Below are 24,357 nucleotides of genomic sequence, written 5' to 3'. Positions count from 1 at the left end.
AGTCCCAGCTACTCAGGAGGCTGAGGCAGGAGGATCGCTTGGGCCCAGGAGCTCTGGGTTGTGGTACGCTAGGCAGATCAGGTGTCTACACTAAGTTCAGCATCAATATAGTGACGTCCCAGGAGCAGGGACCACCAGGCTGCCTAAGGAGGAATGCACTGGCCCAGGCTGGAAACGGGACAGTTCAAAACTCCTGTGCTAGCTGGATACAATGGCTCATGCCTATAATCCAAGCACTTTGGGAGGCCAAGGAGGATGGATCACTTGAGCTCAGGAGTTTGAGACCTGCCCAGGCAAAAGGTGAAACTCCATCTTTACAAAAAATACAATAATAAAAAAAAAATTAGCCAAGCATGGTGGCACGGGCCAGTAGTCCTAGCTACTCAGGAGGCTGAGGTGGGAGAATTGCTTGGGCCTGGGAGGTGGCGCTTGCAGTGAGCTGAGATCACACCACTCCAGCCTGGGCCACAGAGTAAGACCCTGTTCCAAACAAAACCAAAAAACCAAAACAGAAATGAAGAAAACTTCCATGCTGATCAACAATGGGGTCATGCCTATGAATAGCCACAGTACTCCAGCCTGGACAAGCGAGAACCTGTCTCTAAAAATTAAAGAAAAAGGCCGGGCGCGGTGGCTCAAGCCTGTAATCCCAGCACTTTGGGAGGCCGAGACGGGCGGATCACGAGGTCAGGAGATCGAGACCATCCTGGCGAACACGGTGAAACCCCGTCTCTACTAAAAAAATACAAAAAACTAGCCGGGCGAGGTGGCGGGCGCCTGTAGTCCCAGCTACACAGGAGGCTGAGGCAGGAGAATGGCGTAAACCCGGGAGGCGGAGCTTGCAGTGAGCTGAGATCCGGCCACTGCGCTCCAGCCCCGGCGACAGAGCGAGACTCCGTCTCAAAAAAAAAAAAAAAAAAAAAATTAAAGAAAAAAAAAAGAAAAAAAAAGAACCATGGCCTGGGGTGCCCTTCCTAGGGGGCAGGGGACAGAGCCGGAACTTGAACAAAGAATACTCCCTACCCCCAAGGCAGGGGACATGGCCGTATTTTCCTAGGGGCACTTCAGAATTGTTATAGATTAGTGACTGCTCCATGCCTGCCTTGCTTCCTCGTTTTTGAAATGAGAGCTTTAATTCCGGTTACCTCATCTTACTTTTCACCATTGCACGCTGAGTGTGGGAAGGGAGGAAGACTTATCTTTCTAGATCCTAGGTTTCTGGATCAGGAAAAGGCCCATATAGACTTAATGTGGTGTAAGATCTGGGACTTCAAGCCTGATGCCATGATTGGATGAGGCTCTGGGGGATCCTGGGATGGGACTGAACACATTTTGCACAGAGGAGAGACATAAGTAATAATTGTGGCCATGGTGACAGAGAAGAGTACACTAATGGGCTCTGGTCTTCACCCCTCCTTAAATGCACACCCCTTGCGATAGGAGAGGATATGCCATCAATTTTCCCATCCCTTGACTTGGGATTTGGCAGCATGACTGACTCCCTTTGGCCAATGGAATGTTAATAGCATGAGGGGACCAAAGGTTTGGAAAGCACTTATGCAACTGGATTTGCTTTCTTGTTTCTCTGCCATCATCATACTATTCCTAGGCTAACCCGTTGGTACCAAAAGTGAGAGGACAGAAAGTGCAGCAAAGCTGAATGACTCCAGTCCAGACTAGCCCAGACCGGCCAAGCCGCAGCTGAACCTCACCGCTGCCCCCGTCCCCCGCCCCATGCTGTGAGGTAGCCCAGCTGAGATCAGCAGAGCTGCGCAGCCAGCCAGGCAAGCAAATGAGTAAAAGATGCAGTAAATAATTGTTGCTTTAAACCAGAAACATGGCAGTTGTTCCTTAGGCATTCTTATTGTAGCCATAGTTGACTGATAAGATGACCATCACCCAGTTGGCATTGGGTAGGTGAGGTCTTGCACAGGTGTTTGACCGTGTGTGTGTGTGTGTGTGTGTGTGTGTTTCTCCACACCACTCTGGAGTTCTTGAATAACAGTGGCTATGTCTGATCCATTTTGCTGCCTGGCAGTTTGGACAGCCACTTGATAAGAGTTCTGACTGAAGGCAGGTATGGGCAGATCATGAAACTGAGACACAAAGAGAGGGATAGCTTTTCCTTGATAAATGAAACCTATGAAATGGGGACCCATATACTCTGAGGAGATGCACCCCTTGGTCAAGGCAGTCTGGGAGCCCAAGGACAGAGACTCACCTGCCAGGCAGGCCTCGGTGTCTCCACAGTCAATGAGGAGGTAGCGTGGGCTCTCGGGGACCAGAGGCAGGGAGGCGAGCTGCAGCACCCCGGGCACCAGGCAGCTGGCCAGCAGCAGAGGCCAGGCCTGAGGGTCACCTAGAAGCTCCCTAAGGAGGCAGAGGAGAGGCCAGGCCAGATTCCTCTTTGCCAGAGTCCTACCACCCTGCTCTCCTGCCCACCTGCACACCTCCCTGCAGAGGGTCTGCAATTGCCCCGTGCCTCTTCCTATCCAAGTCTGGGTCTGAACATCAAGATCCCTCCCACCCAGGCTGGGACCAAGAGAGGACAGGGACACTGCCCCACCTCATCCCTAGCAACTCCCCTTTCCAAGAGTCCAGGCTCTGCATTCTCCTCTTTTTTCTGGAATGACTGGAACAGGTTTCTCTTTGAAAGCCCAAATCTTTACCCTCTCCTCTGTCAAGACCTGTTCTTTGCTCCCTGACCTGGAGAGGATAGGATAAGGTGATTCACATTGCAGTATGTTGACTGATACCCATTTTGTGAATTGGCAGCAGAGATATGGATAGAGGATTCGATGCCTTCATGCAAAGCAACAATGCTTTAATCTACTAGTGGGTAGGGGAGACATTTAGGTGACGAAAGGTTTTTACTGGTATCTCCGAAATACTCAATGCGTGTGGGGGAGGGGTGCTTACCTGAGTCCGACCACCTGTCCCATCACGATCCCCAGAGCGGTAAAGATGGCTGAGCTCATGGCCACAGCTCCTCGGAGCTCCTTAGGGGCGCTCTCCCCCAGGTACATGGGCTGGATATTCATGCTCACGCCTGGACGTGTGTACAGCAGAGGCACATCAGCCACCAGCTGGGACATCGGCCTGTCTTCCCTGCCCCACTCAGCACTGTCCAGCCACTCAACTGGATCCTGGCACTGAGGGCTGATCCCTCACCCCCCACACTCTGAGGGGTTCTGCTTCACCTGCTGAAGGGCCAACAGGATCCCAACTCTACTCCTCAGAACTTCTGAGAGAGGGCTTTCTCAGATCCGCTCCCATCCTGGTCCCTGGCCACAGTCCCACATGTTCGTGGGAACTTCCTAGGTCCCATCACTGGGACCTGAGTGTGAAGGGCTCTAAGGAAGCTGTGTTGGAGCCCTTAAAAGCCCAGGTGGATGTGCTCAAAATTCTGCTCTCTCACATGAAAAGCCCCACAAACCGAGGAGTACCTAACAGGCCATTCTGCTTCTGAGGGAAGATCAGAAAACTCATCCTATATCCTTTTATACTTTGGCTGCCAGGAAGCTCATGGCTTACAGTGTTACTCAAACATGGGACCTCTGTTAGTGTTAGTTTGCAGGTGTTTATTCCCCCACCCCTACACAACTTTTCCATTGTTCTGTACCTACTTTAAATATCTAGTCATATGAGTCTTTTAAGATAAACTATATTTCATCCTTTTGTGACAAAGGTAGGCATAAACAAAAAATAAATAAATGAGGCTGGGTGCGGTGGCTCACGCCTGTAATCCCAGCACTTTGGGAGGCTGAGGCAGGCGGATCACAAGGTCAGGAGATCGAGACCATCCTGGCTAACACAGTGAAACCCCGTCTCTACTAAAAATACAAAAAATTAGCCAGGCATGGTGGTGGGAGCCTGTAGTCCCAGCTACTCAGGAGGCTGAGGCAGGAGAATGGCGTGAACCCAGGAGGCAGAGCTTGCAGTGAGCCGAGATGGCGCCACTGCACTCCAGCCTGGGCGACAGAGTGAGACTCTATCTCAAAAAAATAAAATTAAATAAATAAATAAATAAATAAATAAAGGGAGGAAATGAGGGAAGAAATGAAATAAAAGACATTAATGAATTTATGAATAAATAGGCATAGAGAGGTAGGACGAGAAGCCCCCACCCCATACCTGCACTGACTCCCACAAGCAGTCTTCCCAGCATGATCATCTCAAAGGAGCCTGCTTTGCGGCTGAATCCAAACAGAATCGCTGCCAACACCACAAAGATGTTATTCACCAGGAGGGACTTCTTCCTTGGGGGAAGCGAAACACACAGAAAGAGAGGCTGTGGTTCAGTCCAGAGGGACCATCCTTGGGGACCACTCTTTGCAACTCTAACAAGCCCTGATCACACACACACACGTGTGTGTATTTGTGTTTCAAAGAGTCTAAACTGCATGAACGGAAATGACCATTATACCTAGGCTCACCTATGGTATGCCTTCAGGTGAATATTCCCACTCCCCTCCCCCGCCATGCACCCCAATTACTCTCCTTTCTGCCTACAGCAAAGCTTGAAATAACAGAATTTATGTGGTATGGCTTTCCCCCTTCAGATTAAGTATTGTTCTCCCCAAACTTTTTGAAAATGAAGGGACTGGCCAGGGGTGGTGGTTTATGCCTATAATTCTAGCACCTTGGGAGGCTGAGGTGGGAGGACTGCTTGAGCCCAGGAGTTTGGTTTTTTTTTGTTTTTTGGTTTTTTTTGAGACAAAGTCTTGCTGTGTTACCCAGGCTAGAATGTAGTGGTGCAATCTTGGCTCACTGCAACCTCCATCTCCCAGGTTCAAGCTATTCTCGTGCCTCAGCCTCCAGAGTGGCTGGGATTACCGGCGCATGCCACCACACCCAGCTAATTTTTGTATTTTTAGTAGAGATGGGGTTTTTCCCTGTTGGCCAGGCTGGTCTCAAACTCCTGACCTCAGGTGACCCACCTGCCTTGGCCTCCCAGAGTGCTGGAATTACAGGCGTGAGCCACAGCGCCCAGCCAAGACCCTGAATTTAAATCCTGACTCTGTCATTCATTCGTTCATGACCTCAAGTATGCCATTAACTACTTTGAGTCCTGGTAACCTTGCTGTCAAATGAGATGAGAGTTCCTACACTTATAGGTCTGTTGGAACACATAATTTTTAAAATATATGTAAAAATTGGGCTGGGCATGGTGGCTCATGCTTTTAATCCCAACACTTTGGGATGTCAAAGCGGGCAGATCACCTGATCCCAGGAGACCAGCCAGGGCAACGTGATGAAACCCCATCTCTACAAAAAATACAAAAAAATTAGGCTGGGCACGATGGCTCACGTGGCAGGCAGATCACCCGAGGTCAGGAGTTCGAGACCAGCCTGACCAACATGGAGAAACCCCATCTCTACTAAAAAAAATACAGAATTAGCCAGGCGTGGTGGCACATGCCTATAATCCCAGCTACTCAAGGCTGAGGCAGGAGAATTGCTTGAACCTGAGAGGTGGAGGTTGTGGTGAGCCGAGGTTGCGCCATTGCACTCCAGCCTGCGCAACAAGAGCGAAACTCCATTTCAAAAAATATATATATATTAGCTGGGCATGATGGCGCACGCCTGTAATTTCAGCTACTCAAGAGGCTGAGGTGGGAGGATTGCTGGAGCCCAAGAGTACGAGGCTGCAGTGAGCCATGATCACGCCACTGCACTCCAGCCTCGGTGAGAGAGTGAGACTGTCTCAACAACAACAATGAAGGTACTAATATGTAATTTATCAGATTCAATACAACTCCAGGGAGGAAGAACAGGGACTTTAGAGTGAAGGAATGGACGCATAGATAGTCAAGTGGAGTTTCCTTATATTTTCCTCCATGTATTACAGAGTCGCTTCTCACAACTCAGAATGGCTGTATGTCTCAATGCCTTGATCAATGGGACAGACACCAATCCAAGGAGGGGCCATTGGAAATGTCACCTGTTCCATCATGATGAAGCATTAGCTTTGGCTCCTAATACTGAGCTCAGAAGTGCTGTCATACAGATCACCCAGGAGAGCTCACTGTGATGATACAGCTCACTGTACTGAGAGGGAAACCGAAGACCAGAAGTGGCCAGTGTTCTGCTCAAAGTGACCAACACATTGGTGATAAAATATGAGCCAAAGCCTGTGTGTCTTGTGTCTAGAGAATCAAAAATGACAGTAGATTATAACAAACTTGATCCAGTGGTAACTCCAACTGTAACTAATAATTATAATTACAATGATAGACATTTTCCTCACTGGAATTAATAAATCCATTAATAATAATTAAGTACTTCAATCTGGTGAGTGCACTTTGCTCCATTTAAATACACAGACATTGCCAAAAACACTTAGCATTCACCTTGCAGGAAGAGTCATACACCTCCACTGACCTGCCTTAAGTATATAGCAGCAGCCGGGTGCAGCAGCTCATGCCTATAATCCCAGCATTTTGCGAGGCTGAGGTGGGCAGATCATGAGGTCAGAAGTTTGAGACCAGCCTGGCCAACATGGTGAAACCCCATCTCTACTAAAAATACAAAAAGTAGCCAGGCTTGGTGGCATGCGCCTGTTATCCCAGCTACTCAGGAGGCTGAGGCAGGAGAATCGCTTGAACCGGGAGGCGGAGGTTGCAGTGAGCTGAGATCACACCACTGTACTCTAGCCTGGGTGACAGAACGAGACCCTGTCTCAAAAAAAATAATAAATTTTAAAAAAGGATATAGCAGCTGTCCATCTGTGGGCGACAGTCCTTTCCACAGGGACCTGTGCATCCCACAGGACATGCTGCTGTCCCACTATTTTGATGAGTTCATACAGAAAGGACCTGGAGAAGAGGAAGCAGCAAGTGCACTAGATGTCTTGGTAAGGTACACTGTGACAAAGAGTAGAAGATTAAAAACGAGACAGGGGGCTGCCACTCCAACGAAGTTCCTGAGGTCTAGAGGACTAAGAGGTGGCAGCGTATTTTCTCCAAAGTGCATGACAAATTGCTGCACCATAGTCCCCTTCCTCTAAGGAGGAGGGACAAGCCTCTGAGAGCTTCCTTCCATTTTGGAGGCAGCGGAATACCACATCAGGTGTCGTGACCTGGCACATTATCAGGTGACTTGAAAACCTGGCAGTTTTGAGTGGTGCTAACCAAGAGAAGTATTTCTCTAGTGGGTCAAAGCCAAATTCACATCGCACTAGCAACTATACACAATCACGGCCCCAAGCCAGGCTCAAAGAGCTCTGCCACTCAACCCTTTAGCTTTAGGAGAGCCTGTGGTGCTCAAAGTGGCAGTTAAAATACTCTAAAAAGAGGTCACAATGCAAAACCAAAGATTTTTAAGTTGAACTACTCTCCTTCAGCAAATTACTAGCCTCTTTTATATATACATATTATATATATTTTTTTGATATATATAAATATATATTTTTCATAGATATATAAATAAATATGTATATTTATTTATTTAGAGATGGGGTCTCACTATGTCACCCAGGCTTGAGTGCAGTGGTGCTATAACAGCTCACTGAAGCCTCGACCTCCCAGGCTCAAGTGATCCTCCCACCTCAGACTCCTGAGTAGCTGGGACCACAGGTGTACGTCACTATGCCTGGCTAATTTTTTCTTTTTTTCATGTAGAGATGGGGTTCTGCTATGTTGCCCAGGCTGGTCTCAAACTCCTGGGCTCAAGAGGTCCTCTTCCCTTGGCCTCTCAAAGTGCTGGAATTATAGGCATGAGCCACCATGCCCAGCCTGCTATCCTCTTAAGGAGAAAGAGCTCCTGGCCTTGTCACTAGGCCCTAGTGAGGAATAAACACCAGGCTGCGGGATGCCACAGGGCCATGTACTTATCATAACTGGGTGCTGTCTGACACCCTCCTACTAAGCTTGAGTGTGCCCTGTACTACTCCGTCACTGAATAGAAGTGGTATAAACCAAACTTGCCCAATGTGGGCCCCAAAGTTTCCCATGAATAGGTCACTCACATCAGTTTGGACCTAAAAGGTATTGAAGGACTTAAACCTATCCAATAGATTTTTTAGCATGGACTTTTTTTCTTTTTTTGAGACGGAGTATCGCTCTGTCACCCAGGCTAGAGTGCAGTGGCGCAATCTGGGCTCACTGCAAGCTCTGCCTCCCAGGTTCAAGTGATTCTCCTGCCTCAGGCTCCCCAGTAGCTGGGACTACAGGCGCCCGCCACCACACCCGGCTAATTTTTTTGTATTTTTTTAGTAGAGACAGGGTTTTACCGTGTTAGCCAGGATGGTCTCGATCTCCCAACCTCATGATCTGCCCGCCTCAGCCTCCCAAAGTGCTGGGATTACAGGCATGAGTCACCACGCCCAGCCTAGCATGGACTTCTTTTGCCTCTTTTTATTTTTCTTTTCTTTTCTTTTTTTTTTTTTGAGATGGAGTCTCACTCTTGTTGCCCAGGCTAGAGTGCAGTGGCACGATCTCGGCTCACTGCAACCTCTGCCTCCCGGGTTCAAGTGATTCTCCTGCCTCAGCCTCCTGAGTAGCTGGGATTACAGGCGTCCGCCAACACGCCCGGCTAATTTTTGTAGTTTTAGTAGAAATGGGGTTTCACCATGTTGGCCAGGCTGGTCTCGGACTCCTGACCTCAGGTGAACCCCCCCGCCTCAGTCTCCCAAAGTGCTGGGATTACAGGCGAGAGCTACCGCACCCGGCCTGTCCCTTTTTCAAAAGGTTTGGTTGGACAGACAGTCTTAGATGAAGCAGAATTTGAAGACTGGTTTCAAGGAGGTACAGGGAAACACTAAGTGGGTGTATCTTTTAAAATTAGCCCAGAATCTGAAAATATAGCTGGGCACCATGGCTCACGCCTGTAATCCCAGCACTTTGGGAGGTCGAGGTGGGTGAATCACCTGAGGTCAGGAGTTCGAGACCAGACTGACCAACATGGAAAATCCCGTCTCTACTAAAAATACAAAATTAGCCAGGCGTGGTGGCGGGCGCCTATAATTCCAGCTACTTGGGAGGCTGAGGCAGGAGAATCACTTGAACCCGGGAAGCGGAGGTTGCAGTGAGCCAAGATCACGCCATTGCACTCCAGCCTGGGCAAGAAGAGCAAAATTCTGTCTCAAAAAAATAAATAAATAACCCAGAACCTGAAAATATACATAAATATGTTTCTGCTTATCAGAATCCCCTTCCTGCTGCAAAGAGGCTCTTCATAATCATGCATAATCATGGACAATATGACCTTCTATCTGTAGATGGCATTCAACTGCCTTTGACCATCCTGGTGCTTACTCAGTTGGGTGATGAAGCAAATAGGGTAGAAAGCACAGAAAACGCACATGGGCTCAACAATAGGGGCTTCCTGGCACCGAGATGACTAACCCACCTGTTCCCCTACGCAACCAACCCTGAGCACCCAAAGATGGCAACACATTTCAGAGCTCCAGTCAGCTGCTGAATGGAAGAACTACATCCCCCTGTCCTGGGGAGGGGAACAGACATTTGACATAATCAGAATAGGCATATGTGCTAAATTTGAATTTTTAATTTCTTCCTTTCATGCTTATGCCAGCTGAACCAGGTATCATGAGATAGCCACACAATAGTTATTACCTCCATCTTCGTGGGAAGAGCCCCACTTTTGTTTGCGATTGTTCCCCTACTCCCCACGGTGCAGATATGAGCCCCAGTGGTCTAATCCAGTCTTGGTGATCCTGTGCTAGTGTTATGGTTTGATGGTTTGTGTCTCTTCCAAAATTCAGGTTGAAATTTAATTTCCAATGCAACAGTATTTAGAGGTAGACCTTTGGGAGATTGATTAGGCCATGAGAACTCCACCTTCATTGATGGGACTAGTGCTTTATAAAAGGGCTGGAGGGAACTAGGCAGGCTCTTTTTGCCTTTTGCCCCTTTGTCTTCCCTGAGGACACAGCATTCGCCCTTTCTGCCATATGAGGACACAGGGACAAGGAACCACCTTAGAAGCAGAAAGAGTAGCCCTCACCATACACTGAATCTGCTGGTGCCTTGATCTTGGACTTCACAGCCTCCAGAACTGTGAGAAAGTAAATTTCTGTTCTTTATATATCACCCAGTCTCAGTTATTTTATTATGGCAACAAAAATAGACTAAGATCGCTAGTAAGCCAGCTGTTTTGAAACAGGGGCTCACTGTGTCATCCAGGCTGGAGTACAGTGGCACAATCAAGACTCATTGCAGCGTCGATCTCCTGGGCTCAGATGATCTTCCTGCTGCAGCCTCCCGAGTAGCTAGGTCCACAGGCATGTGTCACCATAACTGGTTGATTTTTTTTTTCTTTTTTTTTTTTTGAGATGGAGTCTTACTCTGTCGCCCAGGCTGGAGTGCAGTGGCATGATCTTGGCTCACTGCAGCCTCTGCCTTGTGGGGTCAAGTGATTCTCCTGCCTCAGCCTCCTGAGTGGCTGGGACTACAGAAGTGTGCCACCACACCCTGCTAATTTTTGTATTTTTAGTAGAGATGAGTTTTCGCCATGTTGGTCAGGCTGGTCTGAAGCTCCTGACCTCAGGATCCACCCACCTTGGCCTCTCAAAGTGCTGAGATTACGGACATGAGCCACTGCGCCCAGCCCATACCTGGCTAATTTTTTGTAGAGATGGGGTCTCACCATATTGCCCAGACTGGTCTCAAACTCCTGGACCCATGCAATCTTTCCTCCTTAGTGTAATTCCTCCCAAAGTGCTGGGATTACAGGGGTAAGCCACCCTGCTTCTAAGAACTTCCTTTCATGCTATGAGCTGCCCCAATGTCCTTTGAGCTATTACATTTTTGATTCTGTTAATCAGAGTCAGTTTGTGTTGTTTGCAATCCAAGAACTGCATTAGATATGCAGATGGAAAGTGAGGCCCAGGAAGAAAATACTTGTTTTAGGTCAGTTAGCACTTGTTGGTAGATATGAAATTAGAAACCAGGAGTCCTCCCTCTCTCGTAGCACAGGACTGTTTGCTCTACCAAATCCCGGAAGATGTGTCTTGCAAGGTGAAACTCCAGGCAGAGTAAGAGGCTGGATGAGGAGCTGATCTGGGCCTGGAGCTTGCTGGGCCTCTTCCTGCTTCCATGTCCCTCAGCCTGCAGGCTGCAGCACTCTTCATTAAAGGGCATTCAGGGGGTACGCAGGAAGCACTTACCTTCCCAGCGTGATGGCCAAGGGACCTGCAAGCAGTGCTCCAAAGAGGCCTCCTAGGGGATACAGAGACACGATGAGGGACCACATAAGTAGAATTAGGTGGTCAGGCAGTGGCTCTCCAGTACGCGCCTGCCACGTCTCATTGGTGAATTCCTGAATGTGCTGTGGACAGAAATGCCAGTCAGCCTTCTGGGGATGGGGGCGTGGGGGCACTAGACAAGACAAGCCTTCTCCCCAACAGGGTTCCATGCTTCTGCAGAACAGGCAATGAGAACAGGCACCGTGTCTTCTGAGCTCCCCGTGGAGCAGGAACTAACTCACCTGAGCACCTCCCCTGTGCAGGGCACCATGCTGGTTCTAATCCCTCAATATCCCTCAGAGCCTAGCATTGGACATGCCCCATTTTCCCCTCTTTGCAAAAACACTTTTTCTCCCTACTCACACAACACTTCTGACAGCTAATGTGTGGATTTTTTCCACATCAAGCAATTCTCTAACTCTCCGGACACGAGCTGGAGTACTACAATGGAATCCCATTCTGACACTATCCACTTGGAGTTAGCATCAGATCCCACAAGTCAAAGGGCTCCATTCCACAAGACTGTCCCCTCTTCAGATGCCAACTGCAAGACCAGGTTTCCTGCACTTCTGACCAACTGGCCATCAACTGGGGATTCCTAGGACCCTTTCCATGGGTTTGAAAATTTGCAACAATGGCTCACAAAACTCAGGAAGGCCCTTTACTTACATTTACTGGTTTGTTATGAAGGATACAACTCATGAACAGCCATAGGGGAAAGATGCACTGGGCATGGTCCTGGGGGAGTAGGTTGCTAGAGGCTTCCATGTCCCCTGCAGGAGCACCACCTTCCCAGCACCTCAATGTGTTCACAAACCTGGAAGCTCATCAAATCTTGTTCAAGAGCTTTTATAGACCTTAATCTTCAGCTCCTCTCCCTTTTTCAGAGTTCTGTGAGTGGGGCTGAACATTCTGACCCTCTAATCTCTTGGTCTTTTTGGTGACCAGCTCCATCCTGAGGCAGTCTAATGGCCCTACCCTGTCACCTCATTAGCATACGCGCAGGTATGATGAAATGGGGCTCATTGCAAATAACAAAAGATGCTCCTATCACTCAAGAAATTCCATGGCCAGGCACGGTGGCTCACACCTGTAATCAGAGCACTTTGGGAGGCAGACACGGGTGGATCACCTGGGGTCAAGAGTTCAAGACCAGCCTGGCCAACATGGTGAACCCCATCTCTACTAAAAATACAAAAAAAAAAATTAGCCAGGTGTGGTGGCAGGCACCTGCAATCCCAGCTACTTGCGAGGCTGAGGCAGAAGAATTGCTTGAATCCGGGAGGTGGAGGTTGCAGTGAGCCAAGATTGTGCCAATCTTGGCAAGTAATCCTCTTGCTTCAGCCTCCCGAGTAGCTGGGACTACAGGCGCCCGCCACCACACCCGGCTAATTTTTTTGTATTTTTTTAGTAGAGATGGGGTTTCACTACTTTTGGGAGGCAGCCTCCCAAAGCACTGGGATTACAGACATGAGCAACCATGCTCAGGCTTGGTCACTGTCAAGACTGGGGATTAGGCTCTGGGAGAGGTGAAGTGACTTGCTCACAGCTTTAGCCATGGGTCAGGGTTGTACCAGGTAGTTTGGACCCCCCAGACTCCAAACCTCAGGTGAGTGAAGGGAAGTCACATGGTTAGGAAAGAAGTGGGGAAGACATGGACACCCTTCTCTTGGTTAGAGATGAAATGTCATTTGCAGGTCTCCCGACAGAACAGAACACAAGAGAGGGCAGTGGGTTCAGGTGCTGGGCCAGCTCTCCCCTGCCCAGCTCAGGGCAATGACTGGCAGCCTAGTGACCACCAGCTGCCTCTCGGGGGAGGAACTGTCCACAGGAGCTGGGACCAGGGCCAGCTTCCCCTGACATTGGCTGGAACTCCTCAAGAGTGACCATTGACAAAGATTCTCCTCAGAGTTTTCTAAGCTCTTTTTTTTTTTTAAAGATAGGGTCTCCCTCCCAGCACTTTGAGAGGCCGAGACGGGAGGATCACAAGGTCAGGAGATCGAGACCATCCTGGCCAACATGGTGAAACCCCATCTCTACTAAAAAATACAAAAAAACTAGCCGGACGAGGTGGCGGGCACCTGTAGTCCCAGCTACTCAGGAGGCTGAGGCAGGAGAATGGCATAAACCCGGGAGGCGGAGCTTGCAGTGAGCTGAGATCCGGCCACTGCACTCCAGCCTGGGCGACAGAGCGAGACTCCGTCTCAAAAAAAAATAAAAATAAATAAAGATAGGGTCTCCCTCTGTTGTCCAGGCTGGAGTGCAGTGGCATGATCGTAGCTCACTGCAGCCTCGAACTCCTGGGCTCAAGCCATCGTCCCACCTCAGCCTCACAAGTACCTGCAAATACAGGCTCATACCACTGCGCCCTGTTGAATATTTTTTTACTTCTTTGTAGATACTGGATCTTGCGTGTTGCTTAGGCTGATCTCAAACTCCGGGGCTCAAGCAATCCTCCCACCTCAGCCTCTCAAAGTGTTCAGATTAGAAGGGTGAGCCACTGCGCCTGGTATTCTGAGCTCTTTTTCAACTAGGTCTCAACTTTTGGACTTCCGTGTTCATCTCTGCCTTGTTCAGTTTTAGCAAGTGTCCTGCTAAGTTGATTTAGCTAGAATCCTCATCCTCCACAGCTGATCACTTTCAAAATCTAATTGGCCTCCTTATCCTCTGCCATCCTCCATGATGTCTGGTTACCCTGGCCTGCCCTCAACAAGAATCCTGTTGGGTCAATTTAACCAGAATCCCCCACAAACGCCTGATGATCCTCTCAGTCATTGTGCACCCACTGACCCTGCTCTACTCCTCGGCTATCAGTTCTCGCTTGCCCATGCTGTATTTGAAGTTGAATCCAATCTTTCTGCCTCAGGGCAGGACCCCATTGCCATGGTCCCTCCAACTAGTGCTTGCCACCTCTTGAATAAAGTGTTCGTTACTGTGCTTTGACAAGTGTCATTGAATAGTTTTTGTTTTTGTTTTTGTGATGGAGTTTTGTTCTTGTTGCCCAGGCTGGAGTGCAATGGCGCGATCTCGGCTCACCGCAACCTCCGCTTCCCGGGTTTGAACAATTCTCCTGCCTCAGCCTCCCAAGTAGCTGGGATTACAGGCACGTGCCACCATGCCTGGCTAATTTTGTATTTTTAGTAGAGATGCAGTTTTTCCATGTTGGTCAGGCTGGTCTGGAACTCCCAACTTCAGGTGATCCACCTGCCTCAGACTCCCAAAGTGTTGGGTTTACAGGCGTGAGCCACTGTGCCCAGCCTTTTTTTTTTTTTTTGAGAGGGAGTCTCCCTCTGTCACCCAGGCTGGAGCACGGTGGCGAGATCTCAGGTCACTGCAACCTCCGCTTCCTGGGTTCAAGCGATTCTCCTGCCTCAGCCTCTGGAGGAGCTGAGGTCACAGACACGCACCACCATGCCCAGATAATATTTCTACTTTTAGTAGAGACAGGGTTTAATCATGTTGGCCAGGCTGGTCTCGAACTCCTGACCTCAAATGATCCGCCTGCCTCAGCCTCTCAAAGTGCTGGGATTATAGGCATGAGCCACCATGTCCAGCCTGAAAAACTTTTCCTTTAACAATTAGAACTTAACACTATTCAGCAGGGTAGGGGAAGCCTCTGAGCCTAGGAAAGTCTCCTTTGTGAGGGCTGGTGATGGCTGTGGGAGGTAAGGTCTGAGTGACCTGCCCAGCCCGGGATGGACCCCTCTCTAGTCTGAGTGTGCACTGAAGTGGGTGCTCAAATGCTTGATGAATGAATGAATAAATAAACCAATGCCTCACGCCTGTAATCCCAGTACTTTGGGAGTCCAAGGCAGGCAGATTACCTGAGGTCAGGAGTTTGAGACCAGCCTGGCTAACATGAGGAAAGTCCACTTCTACTACAAATACAAAAAAATTAGCCAGGCATGGTGACAGGCGCCTGTAATCCCAGCTACTCAGGAGGCTGAGACAGGAGAATCACTTGATCCTGGGAGGCAGAGGTTGCAGTGACCTGAGATCTCGCCACCGTGCTCCAGCCTGGGTGACAGAGGGAGCCAAGATCACGCCATTGCACTCCAGCTTGGTCAACAAGAGCAAAACTCCATCTCAATAAATAAATAAATAAACAAACAAACAAACAAACAAACAAACCAATGTAGCCAGCTCAGACCCCCCTTTCTAAATTCTCATCCTTGCTTTAAGAGGCTGGGCTGCTATCATTCTTTCTATCCCCATCTCTATCTTCTGCTAACAAATATTACTTTGGAGGAAGTTCTCTCCATAGTCAAGTACAGCTCTTGGTTCCCCCATAAAGGTGATCATCTGGCCCAGATCTGGCCAATCCGAGCATCCCAGCCTCCTGACCACATTACTGGTCTGGGAGTGGACACGTAAACCAAACCAGCCCCTCGGGCTCTTCCCTGCCTTTCTACATGAGCTAATCTGGAAGACTTTTGTTGGTGGGGGGAGTTCTCAGCTGGCAGGAAGTGAATCTGGTGACAGCAGCTCCCCAACTGGGTATGAAAACAAGGCCAAGGCAGGCACGGTGGCTCATGCCTGTAATCCTAGAACTTCAAGAGGCCAAGGTGGGCGGACCACTTGAGCTCAGGAGTTCGAGACCAGCCTGGGCAACATGATGAGACCCTGTCTCTACTAAAAAATACAAATAAAATAGCTGGGCTTTGTGGTACACACCTGTGGTCCCAATTACTTGGGAGGCTAAGGTGTGAGGATCGCTTGAGCACCTGAGCTTGGGGCGGAGCGGAGGTTGCAGTGAGCCGAGATTGCGTGACTGTACTCCAGCCTGGGTGACAGAGCAAGACTCTGTCTAAAAAAAAAAAAAAAAAAAAAAAAAAAAAAACCGAGAGAGGAAAATCAGGGGCAGGACAGCAGCCACAGTTCTGTCCTGGGGCCTGGTTCTTACAGCTCTCCCCCAGTGCTGTGTGAAGCCCCATATCCCATCACTCCCAGTTATGTGACTAGGTACTTGCCCTTCTTACTTAAGCAAGTTAGAGGTAGGCTTCTATCACTGGGGCTGAAAGACCCATCCTTTCCACAGACACTCACAGAACATCGGCTCGGGCCAGGCTACGACCAAGTGCTGGAGATTCAAAGATGACTCAGATGCTGAGAGCGAATCAGCAGGAGAAAGGAGATGGACACAAAACAGCCCTCACACAGCCTGAGTGAGGACAGCCTGCACCACGGGCTGGAGAGGGAAGAAGGTTTCAAGAAGGTGGTGGTATCTGGGGTGGGCTTCTACAGGTGGAACAGAGAGGGCCCCTCCATGGAAGGAGGCTTAGAGGAAGGGCTGTGTCATAGGCATTTGAGGAACTATACTTAACTTGCTTTGGTATCAGGGTTGGGGGAGCGAAGGTGTGAGACAGTGAAACCGAGGGGTTCATTTGGTCAGATCTGCCTGCCCTGCTTGCTTTTGGTCAGTTGGTTTTTAAAAATTTCTTCTTCCTTTTTCCATGAAGCTGAGGCCCTGGTAGCTCCAGGCCTCACCACTGAACATGGAAACTTAACCTCCACTGGCTACTTTATAAATAACCTTCATGAGACCAGGAGCAGTGGCTCATGCCTGTTATCCCAGTACTTTGGGAGGCTGAGGCAGGCAGATTACCTGAGGTTGGGAGTTCGAGACCAGCCTGACTAACATGGAGAAATCCCATGTCTACTAAAACTACAAAATTAGCTGGACGTGGTGGCACATGCCTGTAATCCCAGCTACTCAAGAGGCTGAGGCAGGAGAATCGCTTGAACCCGAGAGGCAGAGGTTGCAGTGAGCTGAGATCACGCCACTACAAACCAATCTGGGCAACAAGAGCAAAACTCCGTCTCAAAAAAAAAAAAAAAAACAATTCTGAGCAGGAGAGTGACTTGAAGAGATCAAGATGGGGAGAGGCTGAAGGCAAGGAGGCCAGTGAGGAGGCTGGGCCAGAACTGGGAATGTGGTGGAGACATGGGGAGAAGTGGCTGGATTCTAGAGATAGTTAGGAAGGACTTGGTGTCCAAGAGACGAAAAGAAGTCAGCGCTGACTCCCCCATCACTAGGTGGAAGATGGAGTCATCCGCTGAGATTAGGGACTCAGGAGGACATGCAGGTTTGGGGGAAGATGTATGCTCAGTTTGAACCTGCAGGAACCTGTGGGCCAACCCAATGGAGACAAACTTGTGGCAGAAAGCGCCACCAAGTGGATGCCTGGCTGAAGCCCCTCAGTGGGCAGCTGTTAGCCAGTACCCACTCAGAAAGGGGCAGTCGACACAGAGAGGATACGTACCGAGGTCGGGGCATTGATGATAGACAGGTTATAGCCAAACTGAAAAGTCCCACCAATGCCAGCAGCACAGATGGTCAGGAGCAGGATCCTGCCCTGAATCTGAGGAGAGAGGGGAGAACACAGAGTGACCAACAACAGCCACCACCCCTCTCCCTGGACCAGAGCTGCCAATCACAGCATTGCAATTTATTTGAATCAAGCAGTGATGTCTCCACTTTGCAGATGAGGAAAGTGAGGCTCAGAGAGGAGTTACCTGGGTCACATGGCTGGCAGGTAGCAGAGGAATCCAGGCCTCCTGTTCTGAGTCCAGGACCCCACTTTACCCTCACGCCACCCATAGCCCCAAAGTTTCCCTGAGCTGGAGAGCAGTTCCCATCCCTCCTTGTTGGGCTGCCCCTGAGCATGTCTGCTGTGTTTGGGAAAGACAGTCGCCTGAGTTGGGGCCCCAGCAGAGTAAAGCTCTGCCTCCAGCAGGACAGGAGCCCCTGACTTGCCCCAGGAAAACGTTCTCCAATAGAGTGGCCAGGCTCCAGGAATCTGGGCTGAGCCTCCTTCTCTTACCTCCCACCAGCATGTTCTGCAACTAGGCTAAGAAAAGAGGCCACATGGACCTGCAGGTGCAAGGACTTGGGGACATAGGAGAAGCAGAGAGGCAGCATAGATGGCCAAGGTGCCTGGTCCCTATCCCAGCTCTCCCCTTACTTCCTCATCCTAAGTCACTTCCTTACCTGGACCTGGAGATAATGAAGCCTACTTCTAGGCTGGGCACACATGAGTCATGCACACTTGGTACACAAAAGGACAGTGAAACACTCTTAGAGATGGAGGGAGAATTCCCAAAGGCATCGCCAATGCCTCATCATTTGTAGTTGGGATTTTCTCTTTTTTTTTTTTTTTTTTTTTTTTGAGGAGTCTTGGCCAGGCGCAGTGGCTCACACCTCTAATTCCAGCACTTTGGGAGGCCGAGGCGGGTGGATCGCGAGGTCAGAAGTTTAAGACCAGCTTGGCCAAGATAGTGAAACCCCATCTCTACTAAAACTACAGAAATTGGCCAGGTGCGGTGGCTCACGCCTGTAATCCCCGCAATTTGGGAGGCCGAGGTAGGCGGATCACCAGGTCAGGAGATCGAGACCACCCTGGCTAACACGGTGAAACCCCGTCTCTACTAAAAATACAAAAAATTAGCCGGGCCTGGTGGCGGGTACCTGTAGTCCAAGCTACTTGGGAGACTGAGACAGGAGAATGGCGTGACCCTGGGAGGCAAACAGTGAGCCGAGATTGTGCCACTGCACTCCAGCCTGGGCGACATAGCAAGACTCCGTCTCAAAAAAATAAATAAAAATAAAAAAATAAAAAAAATTAGCCGGGCTTGTTGGCAGATACCTGTAATCCCATCTACTCAGGAGGCTGAGGCAGAGAACTGCTTGAACCAGGGAGGTGGAGGTTGCAGCAAGCCAAGATCACACCACTGCACTCCAGCATGGGCGCAGAGTGAGACTCCGTCTCAAAAAAAAAAAAAGAAAAAAAGAGAGACGGAGTCTTGCTCTGCCGCCCAGGCGCAATCTCGGCTTACTGCAATCTCGGCCTCCCAGTTCAAGTGATTCTCCCGCCTCAGCCTCCCGAGTAGCTGGGATTGCAGGCATGCACCATCATGCCCAGCTAATTTTTGTATTTTTAGTAGAGACTCCTGACCTCAAGTGATCTGCCCACCTCGGCCTCCAAAGTGCTGAGATTACAGACATGAGGCACTGCACCTGACCTATAGTTGAGGTCTTCTGAGGGATTCACAAAATTGTTTATCTTTCTCCTTTTGTGATTTTTTGTTTTGTTTTTTTGAGACAGGGTCTCATTTTACCACCCAGGTTGGAGTGCAGTGTCGCGATCTTGGCTCACTGCAGCCTCAACCTCCTGGGCTCAAGCGATCCGTCCACCTCAGCCCCCCAAGTAGCTGGGACTACAGGCATACACCATCACGCTGGGCTAATTTTTTTGTATTTTTTTGTAGAGACGGGGTTTCACCTTGTTGCCCAGGCTGGTTTCAAACTCCTGAGCTCAAGTGGTCCACTCGCCTTGGCCTCCCAAAGTGTTAGGATTACAGGCGTGAGCCACCATACCTGGTCTACTCTTTTGTGATTTTTAATTACAAAATGACACGTTTGTTAAGATTTTTGAAAATTCAGTATATACTGAAAGTTCTCCACTCCTCCAAAGGCACAACAATGAACTCCTTCCCTCAGGTATTTTTTTAGATATTTGCAAAGTAGTTGACTTTACAAAAATTGAATTGTTGATATCTTCCCCCAAAAATTACTGCCTTTCTTGTTCTGGCAAATTGTTCTGTAAAATTAAAGGTATTATTTTTGAAAACTTTGATACAATTTTCACGACAGAAGGATGTTTGGCTAAGGTTTTCTGAAGTTTCGAGAACCTATGGACTATTTATTCATTCATTAGTCAAATACTGGGTGTTGGCCAGATGCGATGGCCCACGCCTGTAATCCCAGCAGTTTGGGAGGCCGAGGTGGGCAGATCACTTGAGGTCAGGAGTTCAAGACCAGCCTGGCCAACATGGTAAAACCCCGTCTCTACTAAAAATACAAAAATTAGCCAGGCGTGGTGGCAGGCACCTGTAATCCCAGCTACTCGGAAGGCTGAGGCAGGAGAATTGCTTGAATCTGGGAGGCGGAGGTTGCAGTGAGCCCAGATTGCGCCACTGCACTCCTGCCTGGGCAATAGAGTAAGACTGTATCACAAAAAAAAAAACCTGAGTGTTTATCTCAGCCAGGAAGTGTGCTGGGGGGGGCAAGATATAGCTGGGAAAGAGCCAGTTGTGCTTTCACCATTCAGTGAGATACTGCACTGGAAGGTGGGGGAGCACAGGAAGTGACTCTGGAGGGCAGAATCCTGCTGAAGGCTTTGCCATAGGTCTGGAGACAGGTTGGTGACAGGGGCCCTAGCTGCCCATAGTTCCCATAAGGCCTAAGTAACTTTCTCTTAGGCTGGAAGCCTTAGGAAGAAGCCAGGTGAGAAACCTGGAGTCTGGTCCCAATGGGGCCACATTACAGCTCCACGGGGGCTTCATGGAAGTGAGAGTTCCCTTAAGACAGCAGATCTGAAGGAAGCAGCGAACACAGTGCTTGATAGCAGCTGAACTCATGTAGTAGATGTTGACAGGTCTCCAAGACTACAGGAAATTGTTTAATTCAATGAGATCATGCATGGAGATTGCCTATACCGTGCCTGGTCATGGTAAGCATTCAGACATTAGCTATGATACGGACCATTAATTAGGCAAACAAAGATTTACTGCCTCCCTATTATGGTCAATAATCCTACTGTTCTGGGTGTTGGGATACAGCAGTGAACGACAGACAAAATCAATGAGCTATCAGAGCAGGGAAAGACAAGCAATCGCAAAATGAATGAGCAAAATATATAGTACATCAGCTGGTGCTACAGAGACTTAAAGCAGGGAAGGGGCGTAGGAAGTGTTAGGACCAGGTGGTCCTATTTTATTTTTATTTCTTACAGACAAGGTCTCCCTAGGTCGCCCACGCTGGAGTGCAGTGGTGAGATCCTATTAGATCTCTGCAGCTTCAAACTCCTGGGCTCCAGCGATCCTCCCACCTCAGCTGGTGCTATTTTAAATAGGGCTGTCAAGGAATACAAGTGCAAATGAAGACAAAGGAGGTGAGGAAATGTGCCATGCAAATACATAAAGAAATCAGTCCAGATTGGGGAGGAACCCATAGAAGCGGTGGGCAGTGCAGGCGCTCTCCTCTGGCTGCGCCCTTTCCCTCTGTGAGGCAGGACGCCAGGTCAGAGCTGAGGGCATCATGAGGAGGAAAGAGGCGAGGGTGGGAAACAGTCACGGGAAGGAGTGAGCGGTCAGGACTGCCGTGCTCGGAGGGCTCACTGCCTCTGAGGTCAGGGCTGATCGGCAGAGGATTTAGCATCTCTGGGGGCTGGGATGCCAGGGTCCAGCAACCTTGCTCTGGCCCACAGGCCGACCCTGGACGTAAACACCTGCCTATGGACATCTGAGCCTAGCACCTAACGCCACTGTACATACAAGCACGATGTTTTTGAACATTTGACGACTTAGTTAAGCCTCCAAGGTGGCTACACATGCGCAGTTCACTTAGGTCCTCAATCCCTCATCTGAAATGCCTGGTCTGGGCAGGTATGAGAATTCAGACCATTCCAGATCGCAGGAGGGCATGGAGCATTCGGAAGAGGGGCCTGAGCGGAGGTCTTGCTGTCCCAGGGAGACCCCAGCTGCCATTACCAAGCGGTTAACCGGGCGCATGCGCGCGGAGGGAAGGTCAGCGCGCGGTACCCAGCTGTGAAAGAGGGGCTAGCGCACGCGCAGTAAGCGTTTGAGAGGCGCCAACCAGTCGAGACGAAGCGGTGGCGCAAGCGCAGTGGGTATTCAGAGCGGCCGCACAAGCAGAAGGTTCGCACAACGCTAACCAGTGGCCGGGAATGGGGCCTGAGACTCAAGCGCAGGCGCAGTGGAGGGCAGAGCCGTTAGACTGTCGCGGAAGGCGCCTGAGGCGCAAGCGCGGACCCGCAGCGTGTTAGAGTTGCTGCCGGTGCTGGGGAGCTCGCCGCCGCGTGGGGGGGAAGGCGTCGCCGCCGCGGTGGGGGGAAGGGGTTGCCGCCGCGGGGTTTGTCGCCACCGTGCGGTGGGGGGTCGCCACCGCTGGGGGCTTACCTGCGTCCGAGGTCGTAAGGACGGCTCCAGTTCATCCTCCATCCTCCATCCGCCTCTGCCGCAGCACTGCGGCTGAAAAGCTGCTCACTCCTCACTAAGCTAAACCCCAAGCTCATCTCTGCAGGCCGGAAGGGAGCTCTGGTCCAAGGTCATCTCGGCCCAGCCCCTGCATTCGCCCCTACAGGTGCCAGCAAACGACTCTGGTCGCTGCGCTCCCTCCCCCGAAATTCCGGCCCTGGCCCCTCGTACCCCTTCCTTGCTGCAGTCTCTGGACTAAATGTCTGAGGGTCTCTGTCTCTCGCTGGTGGGACCTCAGCCGCAATCCTGCGCGACCTCCTGCGCCGGTCGCCCCTGTCGGCCGCCAGAACCTAGGAGGCCCCTGCCCCTGGGCGCTCTCGGGAGGGCCAAGCCCTTGATTGTGCACAGATGCACCCCCCCGCCACCTACACCCCGCCAGACACTTTGGTTCAGGTATCCTTGACCTTTCCCCAGAGGAGGGGGAAATTAGGAAGGACCGAAAGACAGACCCACCAGTCTGCTGAGCGCTCTCATCTGTGCGTCTTGGGCAGAGCGAGAGACTCGGCGGAATGCGGGTAGGAGAACCGGTCTGAACCGGTCTCGGGTTGCCGCCAGGGATCCTTTGCGAGAGAGGCAGGTCCCACCTATGGTGGGGGCACTTGGAGTTGAGGAACCACGGAGTCCACTGGACCGGATTAATCTCTTATCCTTGAGGGCTTCTCAGGCCCTGCATGGAATCCAGGAGCTGGACAAAGACCAACTGAAACCAGATTTGCCAAAGATGCTATTTGTGGTCACAGAAACATAGAGCTGAACATGACCTTAGGTAGTCATCTGAGCAAAGACTGTGATGGGCATTGTAGTAGCTCTATTGCTCAGACTTGGTTTTTGTTTGACTTTTGCTGCTCTGAACTTTAATTCCTAAAAACACTGCATTTTTAAGGAAAAGCACAAATAACATATCAGCAGTTATCATAAATAGGTATTTTATTGCATGATTTTCCTGCATCTATTAAGATGATCATATGGGTATTCTTTAAATCTGTTAATGAGATCAGTTACATCAATAAACTTTCTAATGGTAAACCATTCTTGAATTCTTGGGGTAGAGGCAACTTGGTCATAATACTGTTGTAATATACATCGTTAGTTTCAACTGCTGATACTTTATTTAGATAGGTTAATTTTTTTCAAAACAACCATTGCCTTTTCCCCCTTAAAAAATAAGTGGGAAGTGGCCGGGTGCGGTGGCTCACACCTGTAATCCCAGCACTTTGGGAGGCTAAGGCGGGCGGATCACGAGGTCAGGAGATCGAGACCATCCTGGCTAATATGGTGAAACCGCATCTCTATTAAAAATACAGAAAATTAGCCAGGCGTGGCGGCAAGCGCCTGTAGTCCCAGCTACGCGGCGGAGGCAGCAGAATGGCGTGAACCCAGAAGGCGGAGCTTGCAGCGAGCCGAGATGGCGCCACTGCACTCCAGCCTGGGCGATAGAGCAAGACCCCATCTCAAAAAAAAAAAAAAAAAAAAAGCGGGAAGTGACGGGTTAATAAATGGCTCTAGGACAATTGATTATATGGGGAAAAATGAAAACTGGACCTCTGTCTCACTTCATATACAAAAGTCATTCCCGGTGCACACAAACCTAATGCAAAAACCTAACTTTAAACATTTTAGGCTGGATGCAGTAGCTCCCACCCGTAATCCCAGCACTTTGGGAGGCTGAGGTAGGTGGATCACTTTGAGCCCATGAGTTCAAGATGAGCCTGGGCAACAAGGGCAGACCCTCATCTCTATTAAAAAAAAAAAAAAAAAAAGTAAAGGCCTGGCGAGGCGGCTCACGCCTGTAATCCCAACACTTTGGAGGCTGAGGCGGGCGGATCACGAGGTCAGGAGTTTGAGACCAGCCTGGCCAACACAGTAAAACCCCATCTCTACTAAAAATACAAAAAATTAGGTGGGCATGGTGGTGGGCGCCTGTAATCCTAGCTACTTGGGAGACTGAGGCAGGAGAACCATTTGAACCCCAGAGGCGGAGGTTGCAGTGAGCCAAGATCGCACCACTGCACTGCAGCTCAGCCACAGTGCGAGATTCCATCTCAAAAAAAAATAATAATAATAGCTGGGTGTGATAGCGCACACCTGTG

The 24,357-nt window shown here is 49.9% G+C and overlaps 1 protein-coding gene across 50 annotated transcripts in view; it reads right to left on the bottom strand.

Annotated features, from left to right (window-relative positions):
* SLC2A11 (solute carrier family 2 member 11) overlaps positions 1-22,780 on the bottom strand; it is a 29,560-nt gene extending 6,780 nt beyond the window's left edge. For 12 of the 50 annotated variants that reach the window (XM_005595362.5, XM_074004147.1, XM_074004158.1 and 9 more), the window contains exons 1-6: positions 22,190-22,778; positions 17,473-17,571; positions 11,132-11,292; positions 4,135-4,259; positions 2,920-3,049; positions 2,222-2,370 (exon numbers count right to left, since the gene is read on the bottom strand). In XM_005595362.5, the coding sequence (XP_005595419.3) occupies positions 2,222-2,370; positions 2,920-3,049; positions 4,135-4,259; positions 11,132-11,292; positions 17,473-17,571; positions 22,190-22,231 (706 nt within the window). In that variant the 5' untranslated portion in view covers positions 22,232-22,778. Of the gene's footprint in view, positions 1-2,221; positions 2,371-2,919; positions 3,050-4,134; positions 4,260-11,131; positions 11,293-17,472; positions 17,572-22,189 lie in introns of all 50 variants that reach the window. The other 38 variants (XM_074004167.1, XM_074004184.1, XM_074004181.1 and 35 more) reach the window with 10 other exon arrangements.
* Positions 22,781-24,357: the final 1,577 nt, after the last annotated feature.

This window comes from Macaca fascicularis, chromosome 10, assembly GCF_037993035.2.
Source record: "Macaca fascicularis isolate 582-1 chromosome 10, T2T-MFA8v1.1".
Taxonomy (NCBI): domain Eukaryota; kingdom Metazoa; phylum Chordata; class Mammalia; order Primates; family Cercopithecidae; genus Macaca; species Macaca fascicularis.
Note: the sequence above shows the minus strand (reverse complement) of the source record. Positions and strands in the feature narration are given on the sequence as shown.